The sequence below is a fragment of the Petaurus breviceps genome, unplaced genomic scaffold (assembly GCF_028583685.1).
Source record: "Petaurus breviceps papuanus isolate PSGF00001 unplaced genomic scaffold, PetGlider_PUasm1.0 178, whole genome shotgun sequence".
NCBI lineage: Eukaryota > Metazoa > Chordata > Mammalia > Diprotodontia > Petauridae > Petaurus > Petaurus breviceps.
Window position 1 is genome coordinate 6,173,590 of NW_027185777.1, and position 15,258 is coordinate 6,188,847.

Here is a 15,258-nt window from a genome sequence, read left to right on the forward strand (position 1 = left end):
AATATATTTATAAATGCATTTATAATATGCCCCTCCCACTGTTCTCCCCCAGATTGAACAACAAAACCAAAAAAAAATTTTCATGATAAACATGCATAGTTCAACAAAACAGATTCCCACATAGGCCATGTTCTAAAATATATTTGTCTCTCTGAATTTTGAGTTCATCATCTCTCTGACATGAGGCAAATAGCATGTTTCATCTTCAGTCTTCTGGACTTGTGATTTATAATTAGATTGATTAGAATTTTAGAATCTTTCAAATAATATAATATTATTGTCATTGTAGAAATTATTCTCCTAGTTCTGCTAATTTCATTCTGCATTAGTAAAAGCTCTTCCTAGTTTCTTCAGAAACTGTTCATTTTATCATTTCTTATGGCACAATAATGATGCATTCCTATACCATAATTTGCTTAGCTATTCTCCAGTAAGGGTACATTCTTGGTTTCCATTTTGTGCGGTACTATGAAAAGAGCTTCTATAAATACTTTTAACATAAAGATTATTGTCCATTAAGGAAAACTTTTTTTGAGTGTAGGTCTAGTAGTGATATAACTGAGTCAAATTGAGTACAGCTTACTAACTTTGGGGTCATAGTTCCAAATTACTTTTCCAAATGGTTGGACCAATTCATAAATATGTCTAGTTTCCCACAACCCTTCAAACAATTGCCATTTTCCTCTTTTATCATCTTTGCCAATCTGAAAGATTCAAAGTTGTTTTAACTTACATATCACTAATTATTAGTGATTTCAAGCATTTTTATGTAGATGCTGATAACCTGAATTTCTTTCTAGACACCTACCTGTTCATATCCTTTGACCAATAAATGGTAGCAATAGATATGCCAAATTCACATAAATTTTTTTGATGAAACAATGTTTTATGCTAAAACATTAAAAAGCATAGGAATATTTTTTCTTATGCACTTAACACATTAGTTTTTTTAATTTTAAAAATTTTTTTAAAATTGTTATGTTTATTTTTAGTTTACAACATTCATTTCCACAAGATTTTGAATTACAAATTTTCTCCCCATCTTACCCACCACCCCAGAACAGCAATCCCACTGAATACCCCCTCCCCTAATCTGCTCTCTCCTATATCCTCTCCCATTCCCCCTCCCACTTTCCGGTAGGGCAAGCTGAATCTCCATACCCCAGTGCCTGTATATCTTATTCCCAGTTGCATGTTAAAAAAATTAATAATAATAATTTTTTAAAAAGACATTTGATTTTTAAACTTTGAATTCCAGATTCCTTACCTTCTTCCCTCATCACCCACCTTTACTGGGAAGATAAGCAAAACAATATAGGTTGTACATTTGTAGTTATGCAAAACTAGTGAATATATTGTGGATATATTGTGAAAGACTGACTATATTTCCCTCCATCCTATCCCACCCCCCACTTGTTCTATTTTCTACTTTGACCTTTTCCCTTTCCAAAAGTGTGTACTTCTAACTACCCTCCCCCCCCAATCTGCCCTCCCTTCTATCATCCCCCCTCTTATCCCCTTCCCCCCTACTTTCTTGTAGGGTAAAGATACCCAATATAGTGTGTATATTATTCCCTCCTTGAGCCAAAATTCAAATAAACTTAAAAAGAGCAGAGGTCACACAGGGTTGGAATGATGCAGGTCATTTAAGGCAACCAACTCTAAATTCCTGGAAAGGGAATAGTCCTGGGGTCATTGTTTTCACTTTTGTCTTTGCCTGAATAATTCATGTAGAACTTTGTGAAAACCTGCACACAAAACAAAAGTTATTAAGGAAGTTCTTGGGTGGGAGACTCATGTTCTCCTGAATGCTATTATTAATAATAATAGTTTTCTTGAAAGGTCAAAATAACCTTACTTTGTTAACTATGTCCCAACATGGTTTTCGGATTTTTTTCTACCTGGAAAATGTTGGTGATGAGTTAGTAAAGAAGGAGAAAATTGATTTTTCCCTTGACTTGAAAATGTCCTGGGGGAATTTTAAATTTTCCCTTCAGAAAGATAATTTTTAAATAAAAAGGACACCACATAAAATACATATATTTTTGTTATACTGTTTGCTAGTCTTACAGTGTTAGATTTCCATAACACTTAAGGAATAGTAATAATAATAATAATTAGCATTTATATAGTGTTTTAAGGTTTGGGGAATTGTTTTTCAAATATTTCATTTTATCCTCACTACAACCCTCAGAGGTAAGTGCTATATTGTTCCCACTATACAGATGAGGAAAGTGAGGCAGACAGAAGTTAAACAGGGTCACATGATTAAGTAGGTTTGAACTTAGGTTTTCCTGATTCTAGACCAGGTGTTCTATCCATAATGCCATTGAGTTACCTCACAGAAAGTAACATTTTGGCTTTTTTTTTTCCTAAGTCCCTACCTACTTCTTGTAGGTAACTGTGCTTTATACAGCCTTTCTATTCCTGACAGTTGTGTACCTTAAAATGGCCATATTGACACCCTATCTTCTTCCATCATCATAATAATAATGATCATGTATTTACTGAGTGTTCAGAGCATATATGTACGATTCTTCTTCATCAAGTGCTTCTAGGCCATCAGAAGATCTTTGAACACCCTCTTAGGGCTATTCTAATTGAATTGATTAATTACTCTAATTGAAGAAAGGTAATGCGATCTTATTGATACTCAGTGCCCAGATGGATCTCTGATCAAACTGATGAGTTCTTCTGTTGATGCAAATCTTACCACATAGAGGCAGCATGATACAGTGGCAGAAGCATGGCTTTGAGCTCAAAGGGCCCAAGTTCAAACCCTGCCTTTACACTACCTACATGACTGTGGCAAGCCCTAAAGGGCCTTTTGGACCTTCATTTCCTCATCTGTGAAAACAGGTGATTGGACTAAATGATCTCTGATGTCCCTTCCAGGTCTAGGTCTGAGTTCCTGCCTTACTTTGGTCTGTGCAGTGATGCCCATCTCACTGTGTGATCAGGCCATATTCTTTTCTTTGCTCATGCATTTCTTTCATTACATATTTTTAATCCTAGTTCTTCCTTGTGTTTCTTTATATCTATTAGGTCATAGCCTATTCATGTCCAACACACAACTCCCTGTCCCCCTCTGGCTGATCCTCATTTTCTTTTTTTTTTTTTTTTTTTGAATGTAGTACTTCATGACTCACAGCTCTATTAAAGGACAGCTAGGTGGCTCAGTGGATAGAGCCCTGGGCCTGGAGTCAGGAAGATTCCTCTTACTAAACTCAAATCTGGCCTCAGACACTTCCTAGCTGTGTGACCCTGGGCAGGTCATTTATACTTTCTTGCCTCAGTTTCTTCATTTGTAAAATAAGCCAGAGAAGGAAGTGACAAACCATTCCCAAATGGGGGTCATGAAGTATCATACATAACTGAAATGACTAAACAGTAAATAATAATGATATTTTTGAAATGAGGCTTTGGTTCAGGAAGAATTTTTATGTTTAAAAACAAAAACCAAAAAAATGGAAACACCAGTCTTCACGGTTTTCCAAAAGCAGTAAGTACCCTTTTGCCTTCCTGTATAATTCCAGGCCTAACATCACTTGCAGTGGTGCCTAAGTATTACAGATTGTCTGTCTGTGTACCTGTCTGGAGGAAGCTAGGTAGATAGAGTACTGGGCCTGGAATCAAGGAGATCTGAACTCAAACTTGGCCTCAGATACTCACTAGCTGTGTAACCCTGAGCAAGTCACTTATCCTCTGTTTTCCTTAATCTACTGGCAAAGGAAATGACAAAATACTTAAGTATCTTTGCCAGGAAAACCCCGTATGGGGTAATGAAGCATCCAACACAACTAGACAACAAAAACTATGGAACAATATTCAGATATCGTAGGATGAACAATTGGTATTCTTCATTTGTTTTTTTTCCCCTGTAACTATGGCTAATTAGGCCAAACTCAAGTGGTTTTAGGACTAATGCAGGAGGCTTTGCAAGGTTCATGATGCAATGAACATAAAACCTATGCAAACAGGAACATCCAAAGAATGCCCACTGGTCCTCATTAATTCAGAAAATTTGATCGTGCCTTATTTTAGCCATTTGGTGCACAGAATTTAATCTTCTTCTGAGAAGAGAGAGGGTTTGGTTGTCATATTGCTTCTTTTCCCCATTTAGTAATTTATGTCAAGCCATAGGAAAGACAGTGCTTAGCATGGGGCCTGGCATTGACAGTATGATTGATGATTCATTGACTTGACTTGACTTGGCCTCTTATGTCAAGAAGTAAAGGGAGTAAATGATTTCTTTCTCATTTCTCTTCTCTCAGTGGTGGTAGATAAAATATTTACTTAAGAGTCAAAGTTTGTATTTTCCATTAGAGAACACCTTATCAAAAGCAGAACATGCAAAAGTAAGTGGGTAGCTCTGCAGTCAGTCTACTGTTTATCGACTGACTAGTAAGACCCAGACCTTTGCCGTCTGAATCCCCCTTTGACATATGTAAACCCATGGAAAGACAAAGGGATGAGGATAAAGCTTGTGACTGGTAACATCTACCTATGAAATGAAACACTGATTTATTTTTAATTTAAACAGTATCTAAGCAAGAACAATTGTCAGACTAGCCCCTGGAGTACCATGTTTTTTCAATTGTATTTTTTTTTTGCCATTTCATAGATTTGAGTTTTTGAGGACCAATGAGGGTTCAGTTATTATTGTTTTAATTGAAATATAACAATAATAGCATTTGTGTAGTGCTTTACAGTTATTATTTCACCTAATTCTCCTAACAACCTTGGGAGGTAGGTGCAGTTATTATACCAATTTTACTGATAAGGGAACTAATAAAGCCAAGTAACTTTAAATACTGTTTTGAAGCAAGTGAATAAGTAAAACTTTAAAAATTAAAAAAGATGCCTAGTTACATTCTAAGTACCCTTCTCACAATTAATTTCAACTATCCTTCCCCTCTTCCCCCTCTAAAAAAAAAAAACAAACAAACCTGTTTAACTCTAATTTTTCTCATCCTGGTTTAAGAAAAGTTCCTGACTTCTTCCTTCTTTTTCCATATTTTAGTCAGATGTTCACTCTGACTAATTCAATTTGGCAATTGGTTCATACCAGACCAGGAAACTTATAATAAGTGAAGGAACATCAGGAGTTGCTACTATATTGTTGTACAATAGTACCTTATGTCGGTTGCCTAAATTTTGTCCCTGGGTTTTTGACTCCTTGCTACTGAATTTTCTTCCTTGAATCCTGACTTCCTGGGGTGGCTAGGTGGCACAGCGAATTGAGCATTGGTCCTGAAATCAGGAGGACCTGAGTTCAAATGTGGTCTCAGACACTTAACACTTACTAGCCGTGTGACCTTGGGCAAGTCACTTAACCCCAATTGTCCTGTCGTCTCCCCTCCAAAAAGCAAAAAAAAAAAAAAAGAATTCTGACTTCCTAATAATCAGTTTGTCTTAAGTCATGGAGCTATTGTTTTGATAGATCTTTGAGATCTCTTTCTGTCCTGGCAACCTGCTGCTATCTGTATCAAAGCCTAGAAGCCATCTGATTAGGGTATCATAAAGCTTCAGAATTCACCCTTAGCTCCACAACAACCTGCTCTGCTTGCTTGGTGTTTCCCTTCCTTTGATCTTTTTAACTATTTAAGATGTATCCAAGAAAAGATGTAAATTTCCTTCTAAACCTTCTTACTTAGTTTGTAATCCCAGCTTCTATTCCTCCCTTTCTTTCTTCCATGTAGCTCTTCTGTAATAAGGAGAGATGGTGGAGATATAAGTGATATATACATAGGGTATGACTCCCTTTCTGATATGGAAAAGGTCGTTCTAACAATTATATTTCAATTTACTCCATTTCATTTTTAAATCAAAGTCTAATCTATATTAAAAAGGTTTCTTTAATGAGCTCCACCATTTTATAGCTTAAGTCAGATGCCTAGAATAAACTGTGACTTTGTTATAGGGACTAAAACATCTTACCCTTCTTTAAACATTTAAAATAAACAAATAGGATAATATTTATGCTTTTCTAAAGGAATACTTCTTCAAAAAAAGAGCTCTGAATCTGGCTCATAAGGTCTATGAGACATACTGCTGATGTGATCATTTTAAATCCTGTTTCTCTCTATGCACTATTACATTTGAGCCCTATGAGAAAGTAAGTTAAACTTTTTAAAATTTATTTTATTTTTAATTTATCGAATAAAACAAGTACTTCTGTAATGTAGTATAATAAAAATGATAAGAATAAATTAGACTTGAATGATACTTTTAGAACTCAGTGGAGGACTTAAGACTTCATTTTTCTAAGTATACTAATTGATTTTCCTATTTTATATGCTCCCCCCTCCAGTTTCGATATTCTGATTGGCTGGATAGGTTATACATGGTGCTGGGAACAACTGCAGCCGTCATACATGGGGCAGGACTCCCTCTTATAATGCTTATTTTTGGAGACATGACGGATAGCTTTGCAGAAATGGGAAACGCAAATATAACTATTTCAAACTCAAATAATACAAGTAAGTATCCCATCACCTTGAGTTGGCAGTTTTATTATTGTTTTCATTGAAATATAATAAAAATAACATTTATGTAGTGCTGTAAGATTTACAGGAATTGAGGGTATGTGATTTAAGATGAGGAGGATGAGAGAAGAGGAAGTGAATGTCCACTGTTTATTCTGTGAAGTATGAGGCATGGTCCTTAGCTAATAGACTGCAGAACTCAAGAAGGAATAAGAATGGAAAGGCTGCTCTGGTGAGTGAGATAGAAAATTAATTAGGGAAGTTTATAAGGTTTGTCTCGCTGCAGTGAGGGTCCAGTTGAGATTGTGAAACGTAAATTTGTCATGGACCCAGTCAATGAAATGTAGTCATTTTCTCTGACTGTTGAGGAGCTCATGAATAGGAGTGAGGGAGCAGTAGTAATCCAAAATTTTGGTTTGTTGAAGAGTGATTGGCAGTAGCAAAAGAGGTAACATAATTGACCATCAAATATAGTATATAATTTGACTAACTTACCATGGAGCTGAGTTAGAGAAGGGAAGTATGACCAGGTCAGGGTGTTGTGTGTGCATCTGAGGTGGTATGGAGGAACAGATCATGAGATTTGAGTAGACTGAGGAATTGGAAGATTGGGGTGTTGAGGAGACATCAGTAAGTATGTTAAAGTCCCCTAGGATGAAGAAGGGAGTTAGGATGGAGAGAGAATGAGCCAGGTACTGAACTCAGTGAGTAAGGAACGAGGCTACCCTGGGGAATCAATAGATAATGGTCACCAGTACCTGAACTGGGTGGTAAATTTAAATAACTGGACCTCAAAGGAGGAGAGATTGCTAAAAGATGGTGGTAAGATTGTCTGGGACTGGCAACAGAGGGATAGCAATTAGTATTCTGACCCCTCCCCACTACTTATGTGTCCAAGGGTGGCGAGGTGGGGGGGGAACTATTGAATGAATATGCAAGTAGTACTTGGAAAGGGTAGCCAGGGATATGGTGCTACCAAGAGAGAGCCAGGTCTCAATGATGGAGGATATGAAAATAGAAAACATTTAATATTAAAGCAAGTTTAACTTGGCTAATATGGAAATATACTGAATGACTGTACATTTATAATCTATATCAAATTACTTACCTTCTCAAGGAGGGGGGAGAGGAAGGAGGGAGGGAAAGAATTTGGAACTTAAAATTGTTTTAAAAAAATGAAAGTTTAAAATTTTTGTTAACATATAACTGATAAATGTAAAAAAAATTAAAGCAAGTTTGTTAATTTTGGAGCAAACATTCCAGGGAGTAAGTGTGTGTGTGTAAACACATACACACATACATATATGCACATTTATGTGTGTGTATGTATATATAATATATGCATACACATACACATATATATATACATATATGTGTATGTGTATGTTTATATATCAATCGGAGAACAGGAAAAAAGCTTATAAGAGAGGATATCTGTTAGGTCCAGACTTGCCCTAGTGCATAATTGAGATATTTTACTATAAAGAAAACTGCTACCAGAGCAAGGACACAAACTTTAAGATTTTTGACCTTGGCAAGTAAGATAGCAGAGATAAAAGTCTTGCTTTGGTTCCTGTCATCAAATGAAGGATGGAGGAAATAATCCTTATTCTGATAGTTGTAAAGTTATGTGTTTGAAGGTAAAGGCTGGGTGAATATGGCTTTGAAATGCCCTTGATTCTGTACTTTGCCAGTAGCTATTACCATAGCTATTAAAGAAGCAGAAATTCTACCTTTATTCAGTGGTAGATAACATATTGAAGCAACACGAAGAGGCTCCTGCCAAAATTTTGGCCGGTTGACTTGTGGCAAAATGAGTTTCTGTTGTCAGGAGACTTTATTTCATCTCTTGACTCAAACACAGCATAGAGATGTTTAGTAGGACCTCAGATTTTACCAGGGGCAGATAGGTTGGTTCAGTGGATAGAATACCAGGCTTGGAGTCAGGAAGATCTGAGTTCAGACGTGACCTCAGACACTAGCTGTGTGACCCTGGACAAGTCAGTTATCCCTGCTTGCCTCAGTTTCCTCATCTATAAAATGAGCTGGAGAAGGCAGTGGCAAACCACTCATGTCTCTTTGCCAAGAAAACCCCAAAGGGGTCATGAAGAGTCTAACACAATTGAAAAACAACTAAACAACAGCAAAAGTAAAGCCATGATCATTTTCTTAACCCCACTTTCCATTACCCTCAGTCCTATTCTCTAACCTCAGCTTGTTAGGAACTTGAGTGTTCCCAACACTGTTCTTCTAAGAGTTCAAAGGTTTTTCTAAAGTTCAGCGTTAAAAAGTTTCTACAGTATCACAAACGAGCTTTCCTTTCTGGGTTATCACTTACCTTTGTTAGTTACAAGCACATGTATTGCTTCTTCACAACCATGTGAGTTCTAGATAGATGGTCCAAGTATTATCTTGTTTTATAGATAAGGAAACTGAAGTACAGAGGGGTGTTATCTTGTCCAAGCCCTCTTAACTAGTAAGAGTCTGAGACAGGGCTTGACCCTAGATCTTTTGACCCTGCTCTTTCTCTTACACCCTGTTCCTAGGTAAGTTCTTAGAGATTTTATATAATAAAACTGGGCAGTTAACCTCTCAGTGACCCATACAACTCTAAGACTTTAAGTGTCAGAAAAGCCGATTATCAACAATTGGAGTTTCCTCACCTATACCATCAATATCACATCAATATCCTTCCAAAAAGAAAAAACCAAAGACCCAAACCCAAATGTATTGCAGTTTTAAAATATCAATTTATATGTAACGTTAAGTAATGATCTGAAGTCTACAGTTTCAAAAACTCTAGGTATACAATTTGATGTTTTAATATATTGGTATAAATTATTTATACAGATATGAGTCTTGAGTTTTTTCTCTTTCAAAATAGAATTATAATCTTATTCATCTACCTATAATCTATGCTGTAATTTATATATAATATAATAAATATAATCATGTTGTAATTTATGCATGTAATATGGACAGTACATATGACAGACTGTGCAATTTGGGGGCACTTAAGTTTTAAAGTAAATTAGATATAGTTTTTGACTTATGGAAATATAGTTGTATTAAATAACTGTGTATTTTAAAGCTGGCATATATAAGGCTAACCAGAGTCCTGTGTGTCTTTTTAATCTAATTTATATATTTATTTTTCTTTTTTGTGGAGGTGGAAATCCCTTTGATCAACTGGAGGAGAAAATGACCACGTAATTAGCTATATTTCTTATTTGTATCAGATAAGTATTATACTTGTTATGATAATAGTATTATGCCTTCAATTTGTGTTGTGCTAAGAGAGAATGGAAATTATCCAGTAACAATATTGTTGATGTAATGTAAAATAGAAGAAGCCTTGACTGTTTACAAAATAATGTTCATTTAAGATTTTGGTCAATTTTTCTTGCTTAATGGCCAGTGCATTAGTTTATCCCTTAGTAGAATATAGGTGAAAGAAGTTGAATAGCTTTTAAAAACATAGTCTCTTGCCAGATGTGGTGGTACATGCCTGGAATTCCTGCAACTTAGGGAGGCTAAGGCTTTTGGATCATATGAGCTCCAGGAGTTCTGAGGGCTAACAGAGATTGAATGTTGCACTAAGTCTGACACATTGAGCAAAGGGACACTCATCTTCCTTAAGAAGAGATGAACAGGCTCAGTTAGGAAGCAGTTAGGGTCCAAACTTCCAATGCTGATGATCAGTGAAATTGGACCCATGAATGGGTCTCCCTGAGTGAGAGAGAGACCCAGTCTCAAAATTATCACTAATAACAACATAATAAAGTCTTAATACAATTTTATAGACATTTTGTCGAACATTTAATTCTTATATATCATTGAAGTTAGAGAATTTTAGTTTGCTTCTCAGGTTTTTTTCATCATAGTCATATGATGACAATGATGCCATCTGGAATTAAAATGACAATTTTTGTTAGCCAATTCCCCAGTAATAACTTGCCTTCCCATTCCTGCCTTTCTCCTTTTCCCATGTTCCTGGTTTTCCTTTTGATTAATGGTTAAAGAATTTAAGAGACTTAAATCTACTACCTGTAATGAAGGTACTAAAGACACATAAAATAAATGAAAGGGGAGGTGAAAAAAGGATAGGAAGTCCAAAAACTAAGGCCTGTTGCAGGATGAGTTGGAAAGGCATTTGAGCCTTTTGAGGAAACCAGAAATTTCAATGTACTTCAGAACTTTATTTTTTGTTTTTTTGGTATTTAACTTCAAATGGAAATCGTCTAATGACTGCTTGAACTATTTTAATTCTTGTTTTGTTTAAAAACGCAAACACTAGTAACAAATATATGGGATTAAGGGCCATGGATTGCTTTAGACTTCAGAGAAAACTGGTATTTTTCTCACTTTGGAACATCTATTTAGTTCTCTTCAACTATAGATGATTAACACTGGGGTAATAATTCACCAGTGAGTAATCCATTAACCAAGGGTTTATTGCCATGATCAAAATTATCTGTTGTACTTAACCTCAGAACCTCTAAGTGAAAAACTATGTGCCAAGATGCTTGATTCTGATAAAGTATACAACTCAATGTTGAGATGTTATTCTCTGCTCCTCTGTATAGCTTGGGCAAAATTCACACACACACACACACACACACACACACACACACATATCTGAATACTGAAATGTCAAAAATTGTAAACTTCAGTTATAATAAAATTCTACTTCATTTGGGTGTTCTGACATTCCACCTTTAAAAGGAATTGTTTGACAAAGCCCTCAGGGTGTGTGTTTGTGTGTGTGTGTGTTTAAATATCAAAGAATTTGATATGGTCCAGAGAATGTTTGCCACTTATCATTATGGAATTTGGGTTTAAGAACTAAAATAAGCCCTTTTGAGGGACAAAGCTGTCAGTTGTACTGACCCAGAACAAACCCTTTTTCCTAGAAGTTTTCCAATATTTGGAATGGGACTTGATTAACATCCCAGAATACTAAGGAACATTACTGTCCTTGATTCAATCATCTGACAGGATCTTTTTCCATTGGCTTACCTGCAGGAGCTGTCTCACCTACTCATTAATGATGAGAAAAAAGTAATTAAGCAAGAATGGGGTGGGAGAACTGTTATTCTATAGCAGACTAACAGCCAACAAGTGATGCTGACATTTACCTCAACTTATGAACCATTCTACTTCTTAAGAATGGTCAGATTAGGAAAATTGAGAGAGTAGGAAAAGTTAAATTGCCTCTGAAAGACTTGTTTTGGCTGAAGGAAATATTTTCGGTGCTTTTTGCTGTTTTCCAGATATGCATATTATTATAGTGCAGTGGGCTTTGGGGTGCTCGTTGCTGCCTACATTCAAGTTTCATTTTGGACCTTAGCTGCTGGACGACAAATTAAGAAAATTAGGCAAAAGTTTTTCCATTCAATAATGCGCCAGGAAATTGGTTGGTTTGACATCCATGATGTTGGGGAACTGAACACTCGACTAACTGAGTAAGTATATTATTGGATATTTAACTTCAAGATGATTCTTTCTTTTCAACGACTTTTAAATGTCCTACTATTTTTAAGAGATCTGACAAACTCTGGAGGAAATAATTACTCGATTGTAAGTGCCTTAAGAACAGGAACTGTGTTCGGTTTATTTTTATATCACGAAGTGGGACTTATACTTGTAGCTGCTTAATAATGATTATTGAATGACATTATGAAGTCTACAGAATTAACCCTGTGCTCATTACATTGACAGCTCACATTTGTTGTGTTGATTTGGACATGATGATATGCATTTTTAGACCTACCAGTGATGACAGAAAATGTGACTATGGGTGGTTTGCTTCTTAACTTTTCTCCCTGGGGATGGAGACCTCTTGAACCTTTTGAATTGTCCATGCTCAGTTTTGGACTACATATGCATATTCACACCTGTGAACCATAGCTCTGGGTAGCAAATATTTGACTTGGTAGAACAAAAATTAAGAGGGGCATTGAACCTTATTTTGCAGTATCAGAAATAATCTTAAACCCGATAGAAATGATTTAAATATTTATGATTTTGACAGTAGTATTTATATTCTTCTTTTAGTGATGTCTCCAAAATTAACGAGGGAATTGGAGACAAAATTGGAATACTCTTTCAAGCAGTAGCAACATTCCTTACAGGTTTTATAGTTGGATTTTCAAGAGGCTGGAAGCTAACACTTGTGATTCTGGCCATTAGTCCTGTCCTAGGAGTGTCATCTGCCATCTGGGCAAAGGTATGTAAAACCTGTGAAATTTACAGCAATGTTTTTCACCCACAGATAAAACACACCTGCCATACTTAATAAACCAACAGCCCCCTGACTTGTCTGTTCACTGGGCTTTAGATCTGCCACTAAAAATAAATGGGAAGTAGCAGGAATATTCCCTTGAAAATTAGTTAAAGAGACTGTGTATCTTGATGACTGTAAATTATCCAATAAATCTGTAGTTGTTAAAATCTTACTAATTGTGTTTTTGGCATTGAGCTTGGAGATGAAATGGGGTGGTGGGGTGGGGAGAGAGGGTCTGCAGTACTGCTGGTAGGACAGTAGATATAAAGAGGAAAATTCCCCTATTGGTGCTTAAAAATTCAGAAACCTGAAGTTGATTTAGGTAACCAGCCTGTTCTCCACTTAAGTCTTTTGCCATCAACTCAACAGTAAGGCCATGCTTATGAAGGGCAGACTTTGGGTGGCCCTACCAAGCGAGAAAGCCCTTGAGTACAGAACCAAGTGTGCATTCATTCTCCTTCTAAGAACCAAGAGAGTTAAATGTAGAGACCCTCATCTACAGAAAGCTGCCTCCTCATTTGTCATTTTATTCCATAGAATCTCACAAAGCCTGGCTATTGAGACAAGGAGAGGCTTCAGTATAGATCAATGGAAGTGTGTGTGTGTGTGTGTGTGTGTGTGTGTGTGTGTGTGTGTACAAAAAAGCAGTAAAACTGCTTTTGGGGTTTCAGAATCATACATTTAGAGTTGGAAGGGATCTTAGTGGTCATTTCTTCATTTTGCAGATGAAGTTACTGAGGCCCAGAGAGGCCAAGCAACTTGCTAAAGATCTTCTAGGGAGCAAGTTCTTTCTATGTATATACTAGGATACTTTCTATGTATGTGCTAGCATACTGTCAGATCATTGCTGTCCTTTGGGGAATTATTTTACCCAGTAGATGACTGTGCTTGATATTCATTATGACCAGTATAAAATGTTTTAAAGGTGAGGGAGAAACAGACAATATGTGATTAGTCCCAAGTTCTGTATTCCCTAGATATAACCTCGAGATGCTAAAATAAAGGAAGACTGAAAGAAGTTAACCAAACCCAGAGAAAATTCAGGCTATAATCGTTGGAGAAACTTAGAAAAAACGATACACTGATTCTATACTGTGGCTTTTATTTCTTCACTCTTTCAGGGATATGGAAAATTGTTGTTATGGGCCCTCTGACACTAACGTAACTTAGATCCTCTGACTTATTAGATGTTCTTTGAATTTACTTAAGGTTCATTGTTGTACAGCAACAGTCTAACACCAAATGTATATGGACCAACAATATGATATGTAATTTAGGGGCATCTGAACCTGTAATTTCATCAGTGAAGAAACTCTCCCTGTTCTTCAAGTTTTGGTCAAGGAACAAGAGTTCATAAACTGGAGTCAGTGAACTTGTTTTGATATTCTGGTCATTGTATTTCAATAGAATTCATTTCCTTTTTTAAAGCTAGGTAATTTATATTATGTGATTGGAAACATTCTTCTGAGAACGTGGTCAAAGAGACAGTATGTGTTAGAGGCTGGAGATGGATTCATCTTCCTGACTCTGATGCAGGCTCTATCCACTACTCCACATGGCCTCTCAAAATGCCTAAAATATAAAATAAAATAAAAATATAGTGTCTAAAATAGACTCCAGCGTATTGGGATGCTTGAGGGATTGAGGGACCAATAGCATTCCTCGTTCATGGATTAATTGGCATTTTGGTGAAGCGATGCTGGTTAAATAACATGCTTTTTACTTTTCATCCTTGTTAATTAGAAATCACTTTCAAACTATGCCCAAAGAGCTATAAAACTGCGCATACCCTTTGATCCTGTAATACCACTACTACGTCTGTATCCCAAAGAGATCATAAAAAGGAAAAATGACCTACATGTACAAAGATATTTATAGCAGTTCTTTTTGTGCTGACAAAGAATTGGAAATTGAGGGAATTCCCTATCAATTGGGGAATGGCTGAACAAGTTGTGGTATATGAATGTAATGGAATACTACTGTGCTATAAGAAATAATGAGCAAGCAGATTTCAGGAAAACCTGGAAAGACATATAGGAACCGATGTTGAGTGAAGTGAGCAGAACCAGGAGAACACTATACACAGTAACAGCAACATTGTGTGATGATAAGCTATGATAGACTTAGCACTTCTCAGCAATTTAATGATCCAAGATAATTCCAAAAGATTCATGATGGAAAATGCCGTCCACATCCAGAGAAAGAACTATGGAGTCTAAATGGAGATCAAAGCAGACTATTTTCACCTTTTTTTTAGTTTTTTCTTTCTCATGGTTTTTCCCTTTTGTTCTGATTCTTCTTTCACAACCTGACTAATGTGGAAATAAGTTTAACATGATTGTACATGTATAACCTATATCAGACTCCTTGATGTCTTGGAGAGGAGAAGGAGAGGGAGAAAAAATTGGAACTTAAAATTTTATAAAAAAATAAATGTTGAAAACATTTTACATGTAACTGGAAAAAAATACAATACTATTAAGT

At 36.1% G+C, this 15,258-nt stretch overlaps 1 protein-coding gene across 2 annotated transcripts in view; it reads left to right on the top strand.

Moving 5' to 3' along the window:
* The window catches only part of ABCB1 (ATP binding cassette subfamily B member 1), an 86,954-nt gene that overhangs the window by 8,672 nt on the left and 63,024 nt on the right, over positions 1–15,258 (top strand). For both annotated transcript variants that reach the window (XM_069086229.1, XM_069086231.1), the window contains exons 4-7: positions 6,314–6,482; positions 9,658–9,697; positions 11,762–11,953; positions 12,546–12,717. In XM_069086229.1, the coding sequence (XP_068942330.1) occupies positions 6,314–6,482; positions 9,658–9,697; positions 11,762–11,953; positions 12,546–12,717 (573 nt within the window). The remainder of the gene's footprint in view (positions 1–6,313; positions 6,483–9,657; positions 9,698–11,761; positions 11,954–12,545; positions 12,718–15,258) is intronic.